Source organism: Marmota monax, unplaced genomic scaffold (genome assembly GCF_021218885.2).
Source record: "Marmota monax isolate L192 unplaced genomic scaffold, Marmota_monax_Labrador192_F-V1.1 WCK01_AAM20220418_F8-fsc00004, whole genome shotgun sequence".
In the NCBI taxonomy this organism is placed as follows: domain Eukaryota; kingdom Metazoa; phylum Chordata; class Mammalia; order Rodentia; family Sciuridae; genus Marmota; species Marmota monax.
In genome coordinates, this window is record NW_026692881.1 from 12,079,706 (window position 1) to 12,103,254 (window position 23,549).

The window sequence follows — 23,549 nt, forward strand, 5'->3', positions numbered from 1 at the left end:
CATTTTTGCTTTAAAAGACATAGGTGCATTATTCTTGTTATCAGAATAACATACTTTAGGAAGAAAGGTGAAATAGTCAATAGCAATAAATTTAGAGAAGGCCATGGAGTTACTGAGACAAAAGTAAGGTACGAAATGATGTCCTCCAGCAGGGTGGAAGCCAGGTGGCCACTGATTAAAAACAGACAGAACTGAGGGTGTGGCTCAGCAGTAGAGCCCTTGCCTAGCACTGCAGGGGGGGGGGGCGTGGACATGAGGACAGGAGTGTGAGAGAGAAGCAGGGTATAGAAGCTTGACAAAGGCAGGAACCAACAAATGGCAAGAACAAACATATTCCACACAGTTCTGAATAAAGTTTATTAAATAATATGTACAGCAAAGGTAGTAATTCAGCACATCTATTTATCAAATCAATCCACTGCAATAAAGAAAAATAAATGAACAGAAAAATCTGTGTCTGCATAGTACATGCTCTCAGTGTGTCATTTAAATGGCAATACTTTAAATTAATTGGTTATATATAATGTCAGTTATTTTTCTTTCAGAATATAATTTTTTTGTAGTAACCTGTTCTAGCAATAGGACTTAATACTACTGCAGATAAATAGGACTGCAAAACAAAAAAAAAAAAAAAAAAAATGAGATTATAGTTACCTTCTCTTCCCAAAAGAATGATTTTATTATAAATTTTAACAGTTTGCAATGGCTATTTTTGTGCTAAAAGTCTGCAGGTGAGTTATTTGGAATTCCTTCATTTAAATAAAAATGGAAAAACTTCATGACTTCCTTATTGTCCTCCCCATTCATTCAAATTTTTAAAATTATTTTCTATACAGGTAGGTACATGGCCTATACAAAGTTAAATATACATATTTACAGTCCCACTTCTCACGAATGTGATTTTTTTTTTTTTCTTTTACTGATCCCAGAGAGACTGCAAAAGGTAAGTAGTTTGGGGCTTGCCTTTACCTGGAAGCACTGCTAATATATCAAAATGTGTCGCGAGGCATGCTGCCAGTTAGTCGCACTTGCTATTAATAAACCTGTATAAACATTTCAGCATAAAAATAGGTACTTTATATTACTAAATGTTTGAAGACAAAAGGGTAATGGGAAACTGTCGCTCTCTTGTTTTCTCATACATAGGAAACTGAAGTGATGCGAATTTGAACATATGATTTTATTAAAGTCGGGCACAGTAGTGAGGCATTGGGGAATTTCTGGAGATATACAAATGCGTGAGGCTGGCATCATATGCAAATGTAGCTTTACAAATTGGTTTTATTTTCTAGCTGTATTTAAAGAGGTGTTCAAAATTACCTACTTAATCAAGAAGCACCCCTCAAAAAACTCTTAATAAGATTGTGTTGTTAACGGTTTGCATCTAAGGAAGAACAGGAGGCGCATGAGCCAGTACGGGGATTACATTCCAAAGTGGGTGAAATGCAGTGCGCAAGCGCACCGTGCTTTTGTATCCTTACTGTAGCCCCCAGAGAGAGGCAAAAAATAGTGCCCTCCCTGGTGAAGCAGACCTTCCACAAACAATAGGTTTTACTCTCACTGGGTCCTAAAGAAAATCCAGAACGCTTTCTACCCAGAAACCCCCCTCCCCTACAGTTCCACAACCTTTTCCCTTGGGGTAAAGGCTTTGCTCTGTCCTAGTTAAAAACAAATGTCTCTGGAAAGAGGTAACACCCTCTTCTCATCAGTCATTTACACTTTAGTGTGAATGAAGCAGTGGTTGTTTCTTTCCTGCAAGCCTCCTTTAGAGGACAGGGAGAAAGTGAGGGTACTGTGGCTGACTGGTGGGCCCTAGGAGGCTGGTGGGATTCTAAGAAGGGTATCTGGGAGAGCAACTGGGGAAGAGATACTAAAGACAAATTTTGCCTTTTTTTTTTTTTTTAAAGACTCCAGACTTGGGGACAATAGTCTTGGTGTATTTCTGAGATAGATGCAGAGAACCAGGCATTCTAGTACACACCCTTGCCACTTAGACTTGCTACTCCTATTTGTGACCTTGGAAATGTATTTTTGGGGACTATGAAAGTTTGGAGACTCTGGAAAAAGTTCCCAAGTATTTCTAGCCATAAGCTACCATCAGACAAAGGTTCTCCCAGCATCCTAGCTGTTCAACGGTGAGCTAATGGAGACAGAAATATGACAATGCTTTCTAGCATCCCTCCAGGAGAAATACAGCTCTACCTCTCGCACCCTTCTTAGCACATATCACAGTCTCTCTTAAGTTCCTTTCTCTGTATCTATCTCCCCAATTGCTTCTGAGTTCCTGGTAGGCAAGGAATGGGGCACCTCTATCTTTGTGTCACTAAGAGATCTAACACAGAAGCTGAAAAATTCCCTTAATACAACATGGACAGAGTTGCAACTAAGTACCCCTAAACAAATGTCCTTGTCAGGACATTTGGAGGAGGGCTTCCTCCTCAGATCCAGTACCCTCAAAGGACAGAGCTCCTGATTGAGTAGTGACAGAATCACTGCTTCACACTAAGGCTACTGCACCTACGCCTTTATTGAGAACAGAAGCCTCATTGGGTGCATGAGGATTCCAAACTATGGGTGACTACGCTATGAGTGGTCTTTGAACTTGTACCAGAAGATAAAACTGGCCTTCTAGGGCTTGAGCAGTCTTATGTATGTTTCAGCAGTCAGCATATGTCACATGTGTTAAATGAATCATTACATCCCACTTTGGATTAAGCCTACCAATCCCAAACTGTCCCAGCCAAATACAAGCCAGAAAGGTTAGCAATGGTGCTCTGATAAATACAGCTGCAGATGCCTAGTGATGAATGTTTGTAACAGCCACTGATATGGGAAAAGAACACACTGCAAATGACCCCTGGGGCTGCAGGGCTTCTCAACTTAATCACTTAGAAATACAAATGTAATCTATCTGCTTGGCCATCTGCTCCCCAATTCTCAGGACAAACCTCATGAGCTTTTTCATCTGGAAGAAGGGCAGTTGATGGCAAAGTTGCACAGCAGGCTGATGGTACAAGGTACCTGTTTTGCCTCCATTTCCTCAACTGTACCTCTGCAGGTCCAGGGAGGATTTGGTTTGGGGCCAATTGGGGGCCACCACCATTGTCAAGAGACAGCTCAGCAGCCCAGACTGACCTCTAGAGCACTGGGGCTCAGCTGGCCCCAGGGCAGCCAGGGATGGAAGCTGGGGTAGTCAGTGGATGCTCAGGCTTGGAACCTTTGGAACCTGGCTGGAAACCTATTTGCCTGAGGCCCCAACATTTGCTTTAGGCTCAAGAACCCCTTCAAGATGGAATTTAAGGTTGGGGCAGCCGGGAGCATCTGTGGCTAACTCTGCTCCTGGACTGTGTTCCAGGTCAGATTATCCTAGAGGCAGAGGGGAGTTTGAAGGCTGGAGCAGCTTCCAGAAGCAGCTAAGTGAATGTAGAGTTGCCTCAATTCTTTCTGTTTAGCACACAGTTCAGCCCTGATATATATAATAAGTTTAGACAGGTTTGGGTTTTAAACACAACATTTCTCTGTTCCTGTCTTTTACTTCTTACTTTATCCACTGCATTGATTTTCATAGTGATTTGACATTTAAATAAAGAGACTGGTTCATGAATTATGCTTCATCCTCCAATAAAAATAATCTCTGTGGTTTTCAGTCTTCTTATAGATATAAAGGTTTTACATAGTTGCCTGGGAAAGTACCAAACTGCCTTGTCCTTCTTGAAGTACCTGCAAAACAAACACATACACAAAATGAGAAGATCCACTCACTGTGTTCAGAGAGAGCACTGTAGAGATTTCTGGTTGAATGTCACTTTTAAAATCCAGCAGCTTCTAAAGCACTGTATGATTTCCAAACCAAGTTCCCCTATCTTATCTCATTTTGGCTGCAAAATGATGCTAGCTGTTAAGAAAGGTAGGCATGTCTACTATTTCTGTTTTTCAGATGAAGAAACCCAGACTCAAAGAGCTCAAATAACACTTGAGGACCCTTAGCTTAGTAAGTGCCAGAGGCGTAATCTGAATTCAGGTCTCCTGACTCCCAGCCATTTCTCTTCCTGACATTTCTTCTTTTGGAGAAATCAGCATAAGACAAGACAATTGGGATTTAGAATTTCTGAACTGCAGGATTTCTAACAGCCCACTGATTACGAAGATGACTACACACCAAAAATAAATTCCTCTCAAACCCTATGACCTGGCTCCCTGTCACCTTGTTAGGGTCCCACTGAACCAGGAGCATTGAGTCCTCTGGGAACAAAGCCCTTCCTGGGTTGCTCCTTATCTGGATTTGCTGGCCCCTCATCAAGCCCCTCCCCTGGGTCCCTCTACAGCAGGGGTGGCTGATATAGGCTGTGTCATCATTTTCCTCTCATTAGAAAGCATCACAGTTTAACACTGCACCCTTTTGTCAGCTGGCTTGGATTTGGCGCCAGAATCCTGCTGAACACAGCACCTCAAGCAGCCACGATGAATGAATTGGGATCATTGCCAAGTGAAGCTTCTAAACTAAAAGAATGTGTCAAGGCTAATGACCCACGAAACATCTAGTTGCACCCTTAGGGAGGCTAGTCAAGAAGGGTAAAAAGAACTGAGATGGTAAGACCAGAGCTGATAACCACTCACTTGTACTTGTACTCATATACTGGTTAGCACCTTTCCTTATGGATGAGAAAAAATGAGTTCTGTCAGGCTACTGCTTGTATTCTGAATACTAGGTTACTTTTCAAAGTGATTGAAGCATGTGAGAAAGATATCCAAAGTATTTCCTTTCCCCAGTGACTGGGGATGCCTCCATTGGAGAATAGGTGCCTTTACATTAAAATACTTAGCCAGGCTCAGTAGTGCATGCCTGTAATCCCAGTGACTTGGGAGGGTTGAGGCAGGAGGATTGTAAGTTCAAAGACAGCCTCAGCAACTTAGCAGGAGCCTGTCTCAAAACAAAAAACAAGAAGGGACAAGTATTTGGCCCAGTGGTTAAGCACCCCTGGGTTAAATTTACAGCACCAAAATTAAAATTAAAAAAAAAAAGGAAATACTCATGAAGGAGTTTAAGAGCTAATATACATTAGAGCTGCACTCTCTAAGGTAACAGCCAGAGTGGCAACTGAGCAGCTGAAATGTGGCTAGATGGAAATCTGCTCAGCTGTGAGTGGAAAACATACATTGGGTTCTAAACTGAACACGTGGAAAGAAAACAAGTAAAATATCTCAGTAGTCATCTTTATATTGGTTACATGTTCAAATTATAATATTTTGAATGTACTTGGTTTATAAAATATATCGGGATTAATTTGGTTGGTTTCATTTGACTTTTTTCAATGTGGCTTCTAGAAAATTTGGCATTTCCTGCACAGCTTGCCTGGTGTTTCTGTTGGACTCAGTGCATCAAGCTGGCCACTGACTTCTCAGATCTTACTTTCTCCTGAATAGAATGACTTAAGGTAGTGAGGGCTTTGGCCTTCCTGGGGTCTCAGAAGGATGGGGTCACTTTCTAAGAAGCTGGTAGGGCCAAGGCAAATCTTCCTGACTTCCCATTGATGCCGAAGTCTTACTGTTCTCACCACTCCAGCCTTGACATTGCTAGAGCAAAGCTTTTCCAGAGAGATCAGGGAAAAGTTGGTCTTTAGAGAGAAGAAGAAAATTAAGGCACAGAGTAAGTCAGTGGCTCCTAGCATTATATTCAGGTAAGCAGCAGTAAGAATGTGGGTCTGAGGAGAACTTGGGTGGTCTGAGTTCCCATCATTTGCTACCTGGGTGAACTGGGATAGTAACTTAACCTCTTTGGACCTTACTTTTTGAATCTGTTAAATGAAGAAAATTCTTGTTTACAGGGCCGTTCGTTGATATATCATCAATAAAAGCACACCAAGCACAGCTTCTGGCTTGTAACAGAATCTGAGCAATGTTGATCTTTTCTCCCCTTCTCATATAGGCAAATTCTTTGCTGTTGTCAAAACACAAGGGATAGAACCTAGAGTCTCCCACATGCTAGACCAACTAGGTCAATGCTCTAACATGGGGCTACACCTGCTATAACTAAGCAGGTTGCTTTGATCAAAGTTATTAGAAACCTGGAGTAGATTAAGAAGATCTGTGTAAAACCCACACATAAGCTTGAAATTCTCATGGTAGACAAGTCAAAATTTTCTTATTTTGTGTCATAAAGAGCTTTAAAAATGAAATTTCCAAATGAAAACAGACATGCACAACAGAAATATAAAGGAGACCCAATTAATAACAGTAATGAACTTGACAATTCCCTTCCCATGTGTCAGAATTTGGCATGCTTGGTTTTAGATCCAACATTAGTAACATCCACACAGTCTTAAGAGTAAAGAGACCAGTGGCCCAGCATCCCATTGGTGGGGCAGGAGCTGAGCAGGCCCTTCTTTCTGTGCAGAGAAGACAGCTTCCTGCATGGCTCATCCCTCCTAGTTCTTTCTTCAACTAGAAATAAAAACTTGATGAGATTCTTACCAACAAACCACCCATCATCGCATTTCTCCATGACATCAACAATATCTCCATCCCGGAGTTCCAACTCATCATCATTCTGTGGTACATAGCTATATAATGCTTGGTAGCTAAATCTATAAATGAAAGAAAAAAAATCAATAAAAAGTGACTCAAATATCACTAGGATTAAATGACAAGCTTTTAAACCCCATTTCTATCAAACCAACATTTAAGTAACATTTCCTAATCATCAGTAGGGATTAATTGACTATTTCTCTAATAATGGCATTTGGAGAAATGCATTCAACATAGAAATTAATAACTGAGACGGACAGGGAGAGGAACTCCTGATAAGCAAGTCATGATCGGCCTCTTATTTAGTTTAATTCTATTACCACAGTCAAGCTTTTCTGTCTAGAGCCCCTTCCACCTCCTACCCTGGTCTTTAAAGTAAAACAAGGCTTTTTCTTAAACTGGGATAATATACATAGACTATCATGGAAAATCAGAAGTTACTTAACCCCAGAGACATTACATTCTGGCTATTGGAGAACATAAGGCCATTGTAAAAACAAATACGTGATAGATAGATTGGCAGGAAAATATTTTTTAAAAAGTATATTCCCATTGCCTCACTGATCAGCAAAACTGCCTTGGGTACTCCCCACTTTCTTCTTCCTTTTTTTTCAGTGTTGAGGATGGAAACTGGGGCTTTACACATGCTAGGCAAGTGTTCTACCAGTAAGCTATATCCCCAGCCACCTTTGAGTACTTTTAAATGGATGTAATTTTTCTGAAACTCCTGAGACCTTTGGCTTTTTTTCTTACCAGTAATGTTTGGGGGTAAGAGTGTTATTTACTTGCTAGTCAACCTGAAAGCATTTGGACTGTACTGTTCTGTCACACAGTAACAGTGGATTGCTGGTGGTGAAATATGACATCTGCTTTGGTATTTTATTTATTTCTTCAACAAATACTTAAGGGGCACCTACTGTGCACCAGCCTCACACTTCTGTTTACTCACTATTTTGAAACACAATAGTAGCAGCAAAACTTGGTAAATAAGTCAATCATCTACTATTTCTAGTAGAGGTCAGTGGATTCCAGTGTGTGGGCAAGACAGACTATAGACATGTATGCAGAGTCAGTTCCCAGAGATAAGAGGTTCATGCTGTTCTGTGAAGGCAAAGGGACAATTTCACTTAACATATTTCTCCAAGTATATCGATACTTTGGTTATTGAATGTGGCTGCCAGAATGAAGGTCTCTAATGAGGAGTTAAGAGATGCAGATAGATTTCTAGCTGATAAACTAACACATTTTTTTTTTTTCTGTACTTGTCTGCTATTTCCTACCTAACTTGGATTCTTATGTCTGGCTGTCCAAATCTCTTAATTTCCACCATGGCCGCTTTGGGATATAATTCCTGACGTCTATTTTCTGTTTTCAGATGGTAGAGACTGGTTGGGGAAAAGTCAGCACCCTTGCTGCCCAGGCTCCCAACTCAACTTAAATTTTGATGGGCCTCACAGAGCTCGGGCCCTTGTCCCTCAAGCCCTCACTCCATCGCCCCTGCCAATTCTGGTGCCCCACTCTCTACCAAGCACTCCTTACTCCACCTCCCCTTCCTCAGATGAAAGCTTGCTGTGAGGATTCCTTGATCTTTCCTCAGATTTGAGACTATGTCTCTGTTCGCCTTCTGCTCTGTTGGTGTGCAAGGGTCCTTTCTCCCAGCCATGTTGAATCCCCTTCCTTGGGCTCTTGCTTTACTTAGATCTTCTCACATCTCTCAATTCTGGCAGCTCTTCTCCTCCAGTATAAAGATGCTTCAGTCTCTGCCATATCCCTGTTTCCTTAATCTATAAGCCCCATCTCCCCCACTGCCACACATGTACTTCTATTTACCATCAAATTCATTCATCAGCGCTTTCTAATGGACCACAGGCTGGCAATTCCCTACTAACCTAGCTATATTAAAGGTCATGAGTAGTCTTTCATTTACCAATGGGAACACCTGGAGGACATTAGTCATAACCTACTCCTGGCCTTTTGGGGCCAGGTGGCACTGCTGGACTGCTGCTGCCAGCTCTGGTCTGTGAAAATGAGTACTCCTAGACCCTCATCTGTATCTCCTGCTGCCCCTTCTCAGTCCCCTTTGCTGGCTACTCCCCTTTACCCTGTTATCTCCATGGGTAATCTTCCACACTTAAGAGGATTACAAAGAGCCCATTCCTTCTCCACTGCATTAGTATCTTCTCATTAGCATCTTTGTCTCTTGACTCTAAAACCTACCCCCCAGAGTGATCTACCCCTAACAAAATATGATCAGTATGTTCCTTAATACAGTAGTCTTCTGACACTTTCTAGTGCTGGTAGAGTAAAATCCAAACTTATTTACACTACTGAAATCTACTATCTGACGTCACCCCACTTCTTGAGCTTAATCCCCATTTCCTCTGAGTCACACACTGCAGTCACACAGACCTTCTTGAAGTTCTCCAAGCCCCACCCACTCAATGCCTTTGCCTATATGGTCCCCTCAGCTGGGAAGACATTTTTCTCCCTATTCTAGTTTTCACAATCCAATTATCTCTCAGTGTTTGGTTCAATTCACCCTTGCTCTGTGAACAGAATTTTCCCCTATGTGCATAAAACAAGAGATACTCAATACATTTTTTAAACTAATAAATGAATGAGTCGATAAAACCTATTCATTCATTTGTGCTCAGAATTAACTGTTCTTTACATTCCCTACAACACTAGAATTGAGACAGGAGAGCCCAATCCTCATTTGCCCTTGTACGGCAAGTCTACCTCTCTCTGTGATCTCTTTTATAATCCTACAACCTGTTTTTACAGTGCTTGATAGGAAACATGGCCTTCACTAGAAATTTGCAGAGGACCAGGGAGTGATTTGCTCATACCCATCCCCCCACACCCCCATCCCCACCCCCCCGCCATGGCTGTTCTCACAGTCAGTCAATGATCCACTCTCTAAGGCCTAAGTCCACCAAGAACGTGAGCACCAAAGGTTCCCAAGTGTACTTACAAATCTGGTGAGGTTTGACTCCTGTCTGGGGTGACTCTTCGCTGCTGGGCTTGAGGTTGCTGAGAAATGATTAAAGATGATTTATTGTCAGAAGGGGATACCTTGTGATGAAAGTCAAGGGGATGAGAGACAGTGCTGCAGTAATGAACAGATTTCTCGGCAATGTTTATGATCTCATTGCAAACTGCTTCCTGTGAGGTGGCCCCGAGATATCCAGAAACCCCCATAAAACAGTCAATGTGGGGACAAAAAAAAAAAAAAAAAAAAGAAAGAGAGGAAGAGATGTAACATTCCAGACGTAGTACATAAGTCCGGGGAAAAAACAGAGTTGAAGATCCAGGTTAAAAAAATAGATTTCCAGTAGTGGAGTGCAGGAGGGATCCAGGCGTAAGCATGGAAAAACAGGTAAGATACAGAAGAATTTGGGATTTAGTATGAATATTAAAAAAAAAAAAAGGCAGAAGCATAAAAGCCTGTAATTAGTGAGCAACTGTTACAAATGGAATAATCTCAGGGAAGAAATACAAGTATGTATCCCCAGTCATGCACTAAATACATTAATTTAATCCCACATGTAGGCAGAGTGGAAAAATATTCTTTAAATTCCTCTGCTTCTTTGAGGGAAAGAGGGTGGCCTAGCTACTGGCAGTATAATAGCCATTGTCTTCTAAATAATGGCTCTGTGAGTTAACCAGGCATTACCTCAGACTCTAGTCAGTAAGGATTCTCTTTAGAAAAGCTACGGTCTAATTCAACAGGCATCTTACCACATAGCTCTTTTCAGATTCTGTGAGATCAGGTCCTGCTCTCAATGAATGATGAGAAGGCTGTGATCACCAAGCAAATCATAAGGGAGACATTTTAGCAGATGTCACATTGGCGAGGAGTCAAAATAAAAGTGTGAGCAAATACACGTACCACACCATTACACTCAGATGACACCAGACACTCGCAGCCTATGGCCACTGAGTTTCCATGACAACACGGTGGATGCACAGGAGAAAATGCAAATGTACAGAGTTAGAAGCAAGCATCCAGGCAATGGAATGGGAAATCCGAAACATGGCTGCAGTGTGGTGACAGGGAACAACACAGGGTCCCCAGGTGGGCAGGAGAGAGACAGGAAAGGCTGTCTTCAGAAACAGACTTGTCTCCCATGCATACTGGTCCCCTTGCCCTCAGCTAACAAACATCTTGGGAATGGCTGCTGTACCACAGCCAGTTTCAATTTTTTGTTAAGTAGGATCCTCTGACAGCAGGCCCACAAAACTATCAGGTCTGCCATGAATGGGTATTTAAAAAAACTGAAAAAGAATAATACTTGTCAAACACTCCTGGGTATTATCTGAAGTGTCAAACAAGACCACTCCCCTGGAAAAATCTGCATATGACATACTCCAGTGAAGTATGAAGCAAGTTCAGATATCTCCTAGGCCAGAGTTTACTTCCAGAAATAGGATTGTGTGTCCTGACACAGACGTAGAGATGAAACAGTCACTCATCACTCACCAGTACTACATGTTGATGTGGTAACAGGTGCAATTCAGGCCACACAGACCCACCTTTTAATCAGGGCTCCCATCATGGAGGCCAGGCCTTCTTTGAAAGACTATTTGGAATCACTTCCCTCAAAGAGGATTGAATTGCAAGCTCTAAGAAGTCTTTCTGAACAGATATTGAAAAGCCATCTTTGGAGAAATTCTCCATGTAAGCTGCAATAATTGCAACAAGCCACAGCAACTCCAGCGCCTTGTAGAAGGGCACTTAGACATTTTTTTTGTGTGTAGGATCCACTTGTTTCATAGAGGCCAAGAGAAAGCAGGGACCTCTTCTGAGGTCATATAGCAAGTGAGTGTAGACTTGTCTCATGGCTTCTCTACTGTCTGCTTGGTCTCTTCCATCCTCACACCATCTCCACCTTAGCAATTATGCTCTCTGACATAATTGTTAATGTGTCCCACACAATCCCTGGAGATAGGCAGGTGAGGGCGGATCATCCCCTCTTCTTTAAAAACGCCAAAAACTGATGCTCAGAGAGGTTTTTGTGCATTCCTCAATGTCATTCAGCTGGAGAGAGTTGAGGCTGCTTGTTTGCTCTTTCCACGCACAGAACCACCCCCTCCTGTTCATCTCCACTGCAAATGTTCTCATTCTTTAGCACACCCGGCACCACCAATTTCCATCCCAGGCATCCCTTCCATTCTCGCATCCTTTTGGGAAGCCTCTTCAAGTTTTCTAAACGCCTTCCAAACCTTAATCGCTCAAACCAGTGCCCTTAGATTCTGGCAAGAGTGAAGAAAAAGACAGAACTAAGAGGCCATTCCATGCTCTCTACATTGTCTCAGGACCTGCAGGCCTTTGCCAGGTGCCTGGGATTGACCTTGTACAGTTCTACTTACTTCCCACCTCGCTTCTGGATCAAGACTTCCATGTAACAAAGGAGAGAAATGGACATTTCCAAGTACTTGCTCTGTGGGCTTTCAGAAGAATGAAACTAACTTCGGGGCACCTCAAGTGGGTGACAGTGACAGTCAGGTTTGGACTTGATGAAAGGACAAGTTTCTAAAAGTAAGTGCTGTCCAACAACCGAAGTGGCTGCCTAAGAGGAAGTGAGTTGCCTGCCATAGCAGCTGTTGGAACTGAGACCTCCACTGACTGTTACTAGTCAGGATACTACAGAGCAGGGCTCTAACGTGGGCAGGTATCACCTGGGATGCTGCGTAGTGCAAATTCTTAGTGCTTATGGCATATGTAATGAGACTCAGCATTTCTATTGGTGGTGCAGATGGTGCTGGTTCTCAGTCTAACTTTGGGAGGCAAGGTTGTAGAAGACTTCAACTACCTCACGCTGAGATTATCTAACTAGAGTACGGCAAGACTGGTCTGGGTCATACCTCATGAGAACTTTTGTTCTCATTAAAAAAAAAAAAAATTCCACACTCCAGCTGGTGGCCTGATGACCTCAGGTCAAAGCAATACAAAGACAGGATGTGAACAATCTCATGGCATGATCTCCACAGCTTACAAAAGCTCCCCAGCATCCTTCAATCAACCTAACGCCAAAGCTGTGCCAGGAACTGATCACCTAGCAAACAATTTGGTGCTTAAAAGAAGATTAGTGAATCGAAAATGGTACAAAAGACCTGATATTTTATAAGCACATATAGATTCATTACCTCATCTAACTTTGGTACTAACCCTTTGACTTGGGGAGAGAAGAAGAGAAAATTTTAAGGCTCAGTGCAGATTAAAGACTTCAAAAGGTGACAAAACTACTGAGCATAAGAGCTGAGCCCCCATTCATCATCTCCCTCTTGGCTCATGATGGGATTGCTGGTGTGACCCTGAGAGCAGCACTTAATTTCTACTTCTTCTGGAAATAGGCTGTATAATTTCTCTTCTTGAATGTTTTTTGGTGCTCAAAGGAACCTTCTGTAAAAAGGAATAGTGTACAATAAAAGATAGCATCCAATCATTAACCTAAGGATCCACAGTACCTGAGGGATATTGATCGCTCAGTTAATACCTTCTTTGGTCTCAGGCCACACTCAAAGCAGAAGATAAACATCATCATAGTCTCCACGTCTGGACAGGACAAACTTAACCCCATTTCTGAGAGGTAGGGATGACCAAGTTCCTCACTTAGTGTTTGTTGAGTAAATGAAGGAAGAAGGCAAGATAAACATTTACTCTATTAGCTCAGAGACACGTTCTTCCTATTTAGGTTTAAATAAAACATCTCAAGTAGCTGGAATGTAAACCTGAATTTTTTAGGGGGGAGGGAAGTATAGCATGGGGTGGACCATCAGTGGAGATAGAACCCATTTAACAGGTATCACAGAGAGCAGCTTTCACTTAGAAGGCTGTTTACCCTTGGGGTTTCTCCCCCTCTAGGTATGTTTTCTCGTTTACTGTTCCTGTTTTCTTATCACTTAACAGCTCTCACTCTAAGCCTGTGCTGTCCAGTGTGGCGACCATTAGCCACACGTGGCTGTTGAGCACTTGGGTTGTGGCAAATAAAGAGTGAAATGTGTTGTAAGTGTAAAAACACAAACTAGACTTCAGAAGCTGAGTACAAAATACAGAATGCAAAATATGTCATTAAATAGCTTCTTGAATATTTGGGTTAAATAAAATCTATTATTAAAACTAATTTCACCTGTTCCATTTTACTATGGCTACTAGAAATTTTCAATTATATATGTGGCTCAAATTACCCTTCTTTGGATGGTGTGGTTCTGAACCCTCTCAAGGTCCTCAGCATTTGCCCTTATTTGAGCCTAAGAATAGACACAGGTTCTCACCAGGACCTCATCCAGGGCTAAGAATAAAGGGAGTGTTAGCTCATGCTATGTACATTTTTGACTCTGGAGATACATTCCTATTTTCATGTGTTTGGAAAAACAGTAACTAGTCTAACACACTGCGCTCCATCTTCCTCCCATCAGTGCTAAGCAGGTGGGGGCCGCTCATACCAAAACCACTTTCTTCTGTATTTGCACCCAGTTGCCCCTTCTGCCCCCCAGCATTTGTTTTAGTCTCCCCAAGTGACCTTGCCCGTGACCTTGCTCTGTTGCCCTGCTGTCCTATTCTCAGTTCCCAGAAGTCCATCAGATATCTGATCTCGGCCTCCCTGGGGCTGTTAATCCCCTCTGGATCCACAAAACACCTGGTGCTACTGAGGAGTTACTAATCATCCTCTTCCAGCTTTGAGTGGGTGCCAAAGCCTTGAAGCTCAAAATAAATTACACAGAGACTAAAGAGCAGCAGGAAGGCCTGAGATGTGGACGGGATAGACACTCACTCTCTCCATGGCCCCAGATCCTTTCCAGAAATACCACGGGTCTCTGCAGCTCTCCTAACATCTTTCAGAGATGCCCCTGCCTTCTCAAACTGCACCCATCTTTCTCATGACCTACACTGGCCTCCCCGTGGGACCATGAGAAAATCTGGCTTCCATACTAGTCTCTGACACCAACTAGCTAGCTTTTGAGCAAAATGCTTAACTTCTTTGGACTTCCAAGTTCTGAAATAAACAAGAGGGTTGGGCATAATTCACATAGATGTCTTTTTGGCTCTTAACAGCCTCTGAATTAATAACCAGGATGAGTAGGGCTGGCTTGGCTTAAGGGAGGCATCCCTCCACTCACTGCCTAGAAGACTAGATGGAGGAGGGCTTCTGATCACAGCCTCCTGATAGGGATGCAGAGCTCACTTCTGAGGGGTTGCCCAGGGATAGTGATAGAAATTTTGCAGTTCCTGGAACATGGGCATACTCTGCCAGCCGGGTGGGAAGACATGAATGACTCAGCTCCTAGGTTCCAGGAAACCTCCAAAGTGGCCTCAAAACAGCCTGTGACTCCACCGAATTCTCCTATTGAGTTGACTGAGGAAAAAATTACACCTTAACTATAAGATTATTAACCAAGAGCTGTTTAAACTGTTGGTTAAGCCCTCACCTGCTTAAATATCTACATTTAACCTCCTTGTAGATCACTCCAGGGACAACACATTAACTTTGTTGTAACTTGAATCTGATTACAACACCAAACTTGAATGCTCAGCCAATGCTCACTGTTCTCCTCGTAGAAGTTAGTCTCCAATTTCTGTTATAAAATAGGGCAGTAATGGCGGCTGTGTGTTAAAGTGGGCAGAACCCAAGCAGAGCACAGTGGCACATGTGCGAGACTGAGGCAGGATAAGTCTAAGTTCAAGGCCAGCCTGGGCAACTTAGTGAGACTCTATATCAAAATTTAAAAAAAAAGAAAAGTGGGCGGGGGGTGGCGCCTGGAGATGTGGCTCAGTGGTAAAGTCCCCCTAGGTTCAATTCTAAGTACCTCCCAGCCCGAAAGTATGAAGAACCTAAAAGCTTCCCTTATGCCTTTCCTCAACATGGGAGAGAATTAGGAGAAGCACTAATATGTGGAGTGCAAATTCTCAGTTTTCCGAATTCTTAATTTATGTATCCCAGAGTAAAATGAGTCGCCCATCTTCCACTTTCTCTCTTTCCCCTCTTCCTCCTCCCGCAGGGGTGGGATAAGGAGGTTAAAGTAAACACCTTGGGTCTCCTTTCCTTGCTTCCTCAGCATCACACCACAGGGGCTGTGCCAGATGCTTTTATCTCCGTTATGTCTCAGAATTCTCAGAGCGACTTGAGAAATCGTCAATATTTATGTTTCACAAATGAGAAAACAAATAGCTGACAGATCAGGTTGGAAATTTGAAGAACCAGGCTTCTAACACCCTTTTATCTGACTCAAAATTTCATGTGTTCCTCTAAACCTTGATCTTCCAGGGTGCTCTGCCAGAGGGCGGTTTCAGGACAGATGGAGAGTTGTGCTGATGGACCCTGACTGGTCCAGTACTGGACAGCAGCACTTGGGTTTCTTCTAACAGTTTGAGGGATGGAGCTGCAATTTCAGATCTTGGTTCCCCACCCTTGAATGCTGGCAGAACACCTGCTGATGTTTTGTAAGAACTGTAGCCAGGGCCTCTCCCCATCCCACAAGCTCTTCACACTCTGGTTTGTTTAGAGATTTCCCTTCTGAGTGAGTCAAAGGAAAATGCCTCCCACTTTTGAGCATCTTAACATTTCTAATTTCCTTTATGTTCTTGTAGGATGCATCACAAGTTTCCCCTCAATTCTCCAAGCAGGCCTTTGTCTTTGTTCATATCTTTCTGGAAACTAAGCTCGCTTCCACATCCTGAGGGATGCTCCCTCTGAAGTCACCAAAGACCTCTTTTGGTCTTCAGCTGAATGGCTTCCCTCCTCTCCTTTCCCTAGGTTGGTGCAATAGTCTGCTCTTGCATGTCTCAAACAGAAGCTTTGAGGACACGAGCATTCCTAAAAATTTTCATTTTATACTTCATGCCCTCAGATTTTATTGTTTGATTGGCTTCTTTCCCTTTAGGAATCAATTTTATAACAAAAACTTTTGTAACTCAGGCCTCTGTTTTCTCATCTCATTGTGAATGTTGAATGGATTGGGAGCTCTTAACCTGGTGGTCCATGGACAAGTTGGGCGTTCCCAGGTGGGCTCAGGTGGGAGCCCCTAGGAACTTTCCACAGAACTGTGTGTGCCAGCCTCCTCCCCACTACACTGGCCTGGAATACTCAGAGGTTCTAAGATGCAGAAAAAATTACAAATCACTGAGACAGATGATCTTCAAAGATTTTTTTTTTCAACTCAGAATTCCTATGAGGCTTGCTTACGAACTGCAGAAACTCTCAAAAACCAAGGCTAGCTATTTGTCAGCAATGGTGCTTCTGTTGTGGGGAACCTTGGTAAATATTTGATATGCTTGTAATGGAGTCTTCCAAGATGATCTTCCCCTTTACTTTCTTGACTGATGGTTCTAAACCCTGTTGGCCAAAATTATTGGCCAACAAAATCCAAGAACTTGGTTGATGATTCTGAACTCCTGGGTATTGTATATGTGTTGTTTGATTTTTTGGTTTGTTTGTTTTGTTTTTATCCAATTAACTAAGTTGCTTTACCTATAATTTCAACCACACAGGAGGCTGAAGACAGGAGGATAGTAAGCCTCAGCAATTTAGCAAGTCCCTCAAAAACTTACTGAGACTCTGTTTCTCAAAAAATAAATAAATTAATTAAAAGGGCTGGGGATATAACTCAGTGGTAAAGTACCCCTAGGTTCAATCCCCAATACCAAACAAAACTACAGTACTCTCTCTTCCTGAAAGTCTGCAGGTTTATAATAAACCCCTAACTTGGAATTTTGTATGTGTTCTTTTCTCATTTCAATTGAAATTCATATAGAATTTTCACCTAGTCACAAAATAGCAAAGCCAAAAGGAACTTCAGTTCTCTCATCTGAATCTTTTGTTTATGAACAAGGAAATTGCCAGGAAGAGAAATGACTCATTCAAAGACACTCAGCAGGCTAATGGCAGAGCTGGAGTGACCCTGATTTTCAATCCAGTGCTCTTCCCAACCCATCTTAGAGACCCTTGCACTTCATTTACCAGCTTCTGCTGTCCTGAAAACATGAGCAGCCAGCCCAGTGTGAAACAGTAAGGAGTGAAGTCAAACCATCTTACTGGAAGAGTTTATGAATCTGCAGCGTTGGGGTGAGCAGCACAGCAGTAACTGTGTGGCAAAGTTCCCCAGGACCACAAGGAAGATGACTCGAGCATGCACTGTGGGGAGGTGCTGCTGGTGAACATCAGAGGTGCCCTCAAAGCTCTGGTCCCAGGCTCTCTCCCAGATGGCCCCTATACTTCCCTACACCAGGAACACACACTCTCCACGTACAACTTTTCATTCCTATGTCTGGGCCTTTGCTCAGGCATTTGCCTTGGATGACACCCTTGTTCTGTACCTATGGGGAAACTGCCTACTCTCTAGGATCAGATCAAATGTTCTTTTTCTCATAAAGTCTTTCCAGACAACCCTCTTGCCCCTCCTGCTGCTTAAAATCTCTCTCCATCTTGATTTTTCAGAGTATACTATCTGGGACTCTCTTTCTTGTTCACATTATAATTATCTGTGCACAGATCTTACTCTTTGAGGCCACATCATAAACTCTTTTAGTTGTGGTCCGCCAAGTTTTGTCTTTTCTTTCAATCAAGAGATATTTACTGAGCACCTTCTAGATATCAGGGGCCACAGTCCCTGACTTTTGGGCTTTAATACTGTATAGGGACACAAACAAACAAAGGGGCAAGTATAAGAGTTGAAGAGTGCTCACATAGGTCAGTGCAGGGGCTGGGTCAGTGCAGGGGCTGGGGCAGTACAAAGTCAGAGCCCTGGGACCAGCCGTGCAGGTGTTGGGGGAGGTCATCAGGGACAGCTTCCAGGAAGAAATCACATCTAAATGAAACATGAAGGATAGGTGGGAAGGATCTAGGCAAACAGGCTGGAGGCTTAGAAAGATGAGGCTTGTCATCTCAATGGCCAGATCACAGGGAGCCTTCTGAGGCCAGGAAGGAGGAGGGACTTCTCTGAGAGTAATGGGAAAGCCCTGATGATGTTCATCCCTCTCAATCTCTGGAAGCACTTAGCACAGTGCCTGGAACACACTAGAAGCTCGAAATAAAGAGCAAATATGATGATATTTCAGACTATCTTTTCCTTTAAGTCTCTCAGGCAAATTTTTCTTGATTTATTAGTCAGATACTCAACCTAGGTCCCCAATATTTAGAATAGAACGGAACTTGTGGTTTAGCAAGGTGAATAGTGGCTAGCAATTTTCTTGACTCACAACCTGGTCTGGAATGCATTTATCCAAACAAGTGACACGGCCTGAGGTCACATCATCCTCATGGGAACAGTTGTCAGGTAAGCCTTTTCCATCTTTAGCTTGTCTGTCACACAAATACAGTCCAAGGGGCAGGAGTCCCTTGTGAAGGACCCCATTTCCAGGGTTGCCACAGGACAGAAGGTGAGAGCAGCTGAGAGAGAGAGGTGTGTGTGGGCAGCTGCTCTTTCCACAGAGTGCAAGCCCAGGGCCTATACTCAGGCACCCACAGAGAGGGGCTGTGCCAGGAGAACAGGAGGAAGGTGAGAGGAAGTGGTACTCTTGGGGTCTGAAGGACCACCAGGGAAAGAAAACCAATTTTTAACAAGCCTGGCTCTCCATCAGCATAATCTCCACTCCTGTCCATTAGGAAGCAGGAAGTGTATACCCCGAACCTCACCGGAGCTCCGGCACTGTGCGCACTTCCTGTACACACTGCATCCTGGAATTGGGCCGTCATGATGACTCAGTGCTGATGACAGGAGCGTCCAGGCACCTTAGATCAACATGCATGTTGCTCCTGTGTCTAAGACATTTAGGATCAGGACAAACCTCTGCTAGGTACTGTTTTTTATCCCACATTCCCACACTGGGGGATGGGGAAACCATATATGGCAAAGGCAGTGGGAGCCTTTAGCACCTGCCAAGCATCCAAGTTACATTCACCACTTCATACTACCACAGAGGGACTGTTTCCATTCCTGCTTTTGCACATGGGAAAAGTGTAGCTTTGGGAATGGCAGGTAAGTAAGTGGCTTGATAGCAAGAGGCTAAGCTGATTCTGATAAACTATGTGCTTTCCCTCAGTGATTCCCACTCCCCCCACATCCAGGCCTGTGGGCACACACGCATCAGGCCAGGTCTGGCCTAGTATATCTCAGGTATCTGTGCTCCTGCTACTGTCCTGTTAACCTGGCTGTGCCCACGAGTCTCACTGAACACAGGCTCCTCAAGAGCAGGGATTAATGACATCTGGACCCTTCCTAGAAGCTGGCACCAGCAGGCCTTGAATTAATGCTCTCGACAAAACTTCAAAGGGAAACTGAGATGCAGGTCTGAGGGTTGAGCAGTTTACTATGGGCATCGCATACAACAGATATCTATATAAGTGACTTACATCTTCAGGAAGCCATCCAGTTCTAAAGAGGTTCTAGAATGTTCTCAGTTCTAGAAGCAGTTATAGATCCTCCAAGATGGTAACTCTACAGCTTCCCTTGACAAAGTGACAGCCATGTTCCCAGGCTTTGTGCTTAGCACTCACATGCATTATTTCAAGGAATCTTCTCAACCACTCTATGAGGTAGGTGTTACCTTCCTTTTACAAAGGAGGAAACTGAGTCTCTGAGAGGGTAAGTGATTCCTATCATTACATGGTAACAGGGAGCTGGTACTCAAACATGGCTACTTTGGAGAAGTTGCCCAAGGTCTTTGACTTCCTGGGTAGGAAATGACATAGCCAAAATTAGAATTGTAATCAGTCTGGTTGCCAAGTTCATTTCCCATCAAGAAATTGTCAGCCCTCAAAACATCCTAAGGCCACTTTGGTGTCTAAACTCTGAAATCCTTGTAGTTGACTCAGAGAGATAATGAGAAAGTTACTAAAGAACCTTGTATGTCCCCTCAGTGACCCCAAGCCCAGCAAGGGGGCCCTGCATGCTCCTCCCCAGAACCAAAATGCCTTTGTTCTTGTGAACAAGGCCGTGTACTCTCACACAAACACAAGACAGGACGGAGACCCGACAAAACCGAGCACTAGCAGCGCACCACGGGTTATGGAAACAAAGTGCAGCTCACAAAAACCAAACCGCAACATACCACACCGAAGCCTGGTGTTCTCAGCTGTTAGTCAGAGCAAACCAAGGACAAGCTCCAAAGAACGAATGAGACCTGAGGAAGGCCCTCCTTCTTACAGGCTTTCATACCAGGCCAATGGGTGCCCTATGCGAGGGTACTTCTGAATCACCTCAAGAGGCCAGAGTACCACCTGACCTTTCCCTCCAACGGTTCCCAGCCCTGACACCATGACTGGTGTCACCTGTATTCCCTTGGCCATCTCTTTGCTCCTAAGGCAAGCAAATGGGTCTCACAGACATCTACTTGGCCTTAGTCGATGGGCCAAGGGTGAGATGTGCAGCCCACCCTGCCAAGCAAGATGCCAAGGGCACCCCCATCATGCTGCAGGCCTACCTGGCTCAGACCACTCTGAGCAGCTTTCCTCTCAGCCTCGCCACCTCTACGCAGCTCTGTCTGCCCAGCCTCCCTTCCTGGAAAAGGGCTACCCAGAGGCTTGCTGGGCCGGCTCTCCTCAGGGGTGTTGAGATCTGAGAGTCTCTGTTCAGTACTCAGGCACCTGACCACATCTGAAGGTTTCAAGCAGCTCTTCTTAGAGATCTTGGGTCCACCAGGGCATCTCTCACCTGCCTGGCTCTCTGCTCTCCTTTCATATTGTCCGTTCTCTTCTCTCCAGGGCTGCCTCTTGCTCTGGCTGCTAAAGGCACCGCTAAGCTCCGAGATGACCCTATCAGAGCTCCCAAGCAGTGGCTGGGAGAAGCTATCTTGGCGGATGCCTGATGGTGACATGTAGATACCACCATCTCCATTGATGTGAAGGGGGGCCTGGGCACTGGCGACCAGCGAGTAGGCTTTGTTGGGAGGAGGCAGGGCCAGAGGGGGGCCCACTGAGTGTGGAGTGGAGCGATCCAGCCAACTTGACTGAGGGAGGCTGAGAGGCAGGGAGGGACGGGCCCTCACCGACAAGGCGAGGTGGTCTGTGTCATAGATAGAAGCCTCTGGCAGAGGAGGCAAGGGTGGGGTCAGGGCCAGAGACCGCCTGCTCGGGACCCCTACAGTCAGCGAGATCCACTCAGAGGTGATGGCGTGCATCTCAGGGGATAGGGCCCGGCGGGTGTGGGGCAGAGATGAGGGGGCTGGCATGATGAGCTTGCTGTGACTGGGATACTTGAAAAGAAAAGGAGAGAGAAGAAAACAAAAGAAAGAAGCAAAAGGTACAAATGTCAGCATAAAGAGAATGGAGGAAAATAATCACTAGGTACATAAAGAGGAATGAAATGGAGAGGATGAGCAGGACACTCTGGTGCCCCAAAAGGAAATCACCTGGTGAGATTTGAGAGAAACTGGGGTGCAGGATGTGAGTGTGCAGAGCTGTGTGTAGGTGGGGTGGAAGGGAGAGGCAAGTGGCAGAGACGGGAGAGGTTCCCATCAGACAGTTTCGGGTGGCACCAGCCTGCTCTGCAGAACTGGATTAAAACACACACACTGGAAGCTACCCCATCCCAGCCACCCCGTCATCTGCAACCAGAGCTCTGACCCAGAACTGTGGGAAAAGGTGGCCCACCCCTGTCCTGGCTCTTCCTTGGGTTTTTCTTCTCCCTAGGGGGCTCAGCAGAGTCTTTCTGAAAGGAGCATGGGTAGTGGGGTCATTTTGTTTTATGGTCACTTTTGACTACAGTCAAGTGAAAAACCCGACTGAGTTCTCCACATTCTCACAGAGCAGAACACTCTGCTTCAGTCTCACACTGTCCCATAGGAGATGGCAGGATGCGCATCTCACTGTGCAGGCAGCCCATCTGATGCCTTGTACCATAAGCCCTCAGCTGGGGCCAGTGACAAGTAAGTGACAGAGGAGGAAATGTTTGGAGGGCTAGAGGAAAAAGAGGCACCATTGTAGCATCAGCCGGGTCCCCCAGTCCTCCGGCCATCGTCCCTATAACTTACACAGGTATGGTCAGTTTGTTCCACAGGATGTCACTCCACATGCCTCTCTTGAACTCAAAGTTATGATTTTTTTTTCTTGCTTTGGAAAGAGGACATGGGTTTGGAATACCTCATACTGTTAAACAAGTATGTTCATAATTAGTGTTCAGAACAGCAAACATCTTACTATGCCCATCTTACTTCCTCCCAGGCCGGTGTAGACCAACAACCTGTAAGTTCCTTTTCCAACCTGGTGCCAGTGAATTCTTGCATTACTGCAGATCTGGTTTACATGTCTGGGGATGAGACAAACTTTGCCTCTCTCAAACTTTGTCTTCTGCAAGCCAATACTGACTGACAGGATAACTGAGAGAACCACCCCAGGCCACGGGATTAATGATCTACCAGTTATGGTTTCCATACCACCAGCTTCAACCAGGATAGACCAACTGATAAAGTCTCTCATTTTCCCTACTCACCTTATCCCCACAGAATTATCTTTAGCCCTTCCTTTTCCCCTGAGATTATATTTCTCCTACCACGTGCTGGGGAAATGCCACTTATATGCACAAAACCAAACTCCATTCTACAGTCTACATTGTCGCAGACAGTTCATAATCACAGTGCCTGAGAGCCCTCCTGCAGGGGCCATGTGCCATTGGCACTGTAGAGCATAGAAACATGTGTTGAGAAGGAAACCCAGTGACGAGAAGAGTAGATACCTGCGGGCTCGCAGTGGCACTGCGACTTGGGGAGGAGGAGTAAGGCAGGTCGATGTAATCCACAGGGTTTTTCACCAGCGGCCGTTTGATCACATCCACGTAGGTAATGGGAAAGATGCCTTGTCGGGATGTCCCTGGAATCCTCCCTTCATACCAGTTCTCATCCACTTGTCGAAGCAGTGTGATCCTCTCACCCTACAAGACACAGAAAGATGAGGGTCCTAGTCACGCCTCACCACATCTGAGGCCCCTGCCTGTACTGTCCTGCTTCATTTAGCACATCGTTTGCTCAGGAGAAATGGCCCCTGCTGGATCTGATGGAGTTAACATCACTGGCTAGGGATGCCCCAGCA

The 23,549-nt window shown here is 44.4% G+C and overlaps 1 protein-coding gene across 50 annotated transcripts in view; it reads right to left on the reverse strand.

Moving 5' to 3' along the window:
- Positions 1-333: 333 nt before the first annotated feature.
- The window catches only part of Sorbs1 (sorbin and SH3 domain containing 1), a 228,688-nt gene continuing 205,472 nt past the window's right edge, over positions 334-23,549 (reverse strand). For 27 of the 50 annotated variants that reach the window (XM_058581129.1, XM_058581139.1, XM_058581132.1 and 24 more), the window contains 4 exons: positions 23,197-23,391; positions 9,500-9,558; positions 6,472-6,584; positions 334-3,720 (listed from right to left, as the gene is read on the reverse strand). In XM_058581129.1, coding sequence (XP_058437112.1) covers positions 3,653-3,720; positions 6,472-6,584; positions 9,500-9,558; positions 23,197-23,391 — 435 coding nt within the window. In that variant the 3' untranslated portion in view covers positions 334-3,652. Of the gene's footprint in view, positions 3,721-6,471; positions 6,585-9,499; positions 9,691-10,266; positions 10,327-20,947; positions 21,719-23,196; positions 23,392-23,549 lie in introns of all 50 variants that reach the window. The other 23 variants (XM_058581107.1, XM_058581109.1, XM_058581108.1 and 20 more) reach the window with 4 other exon arrangements.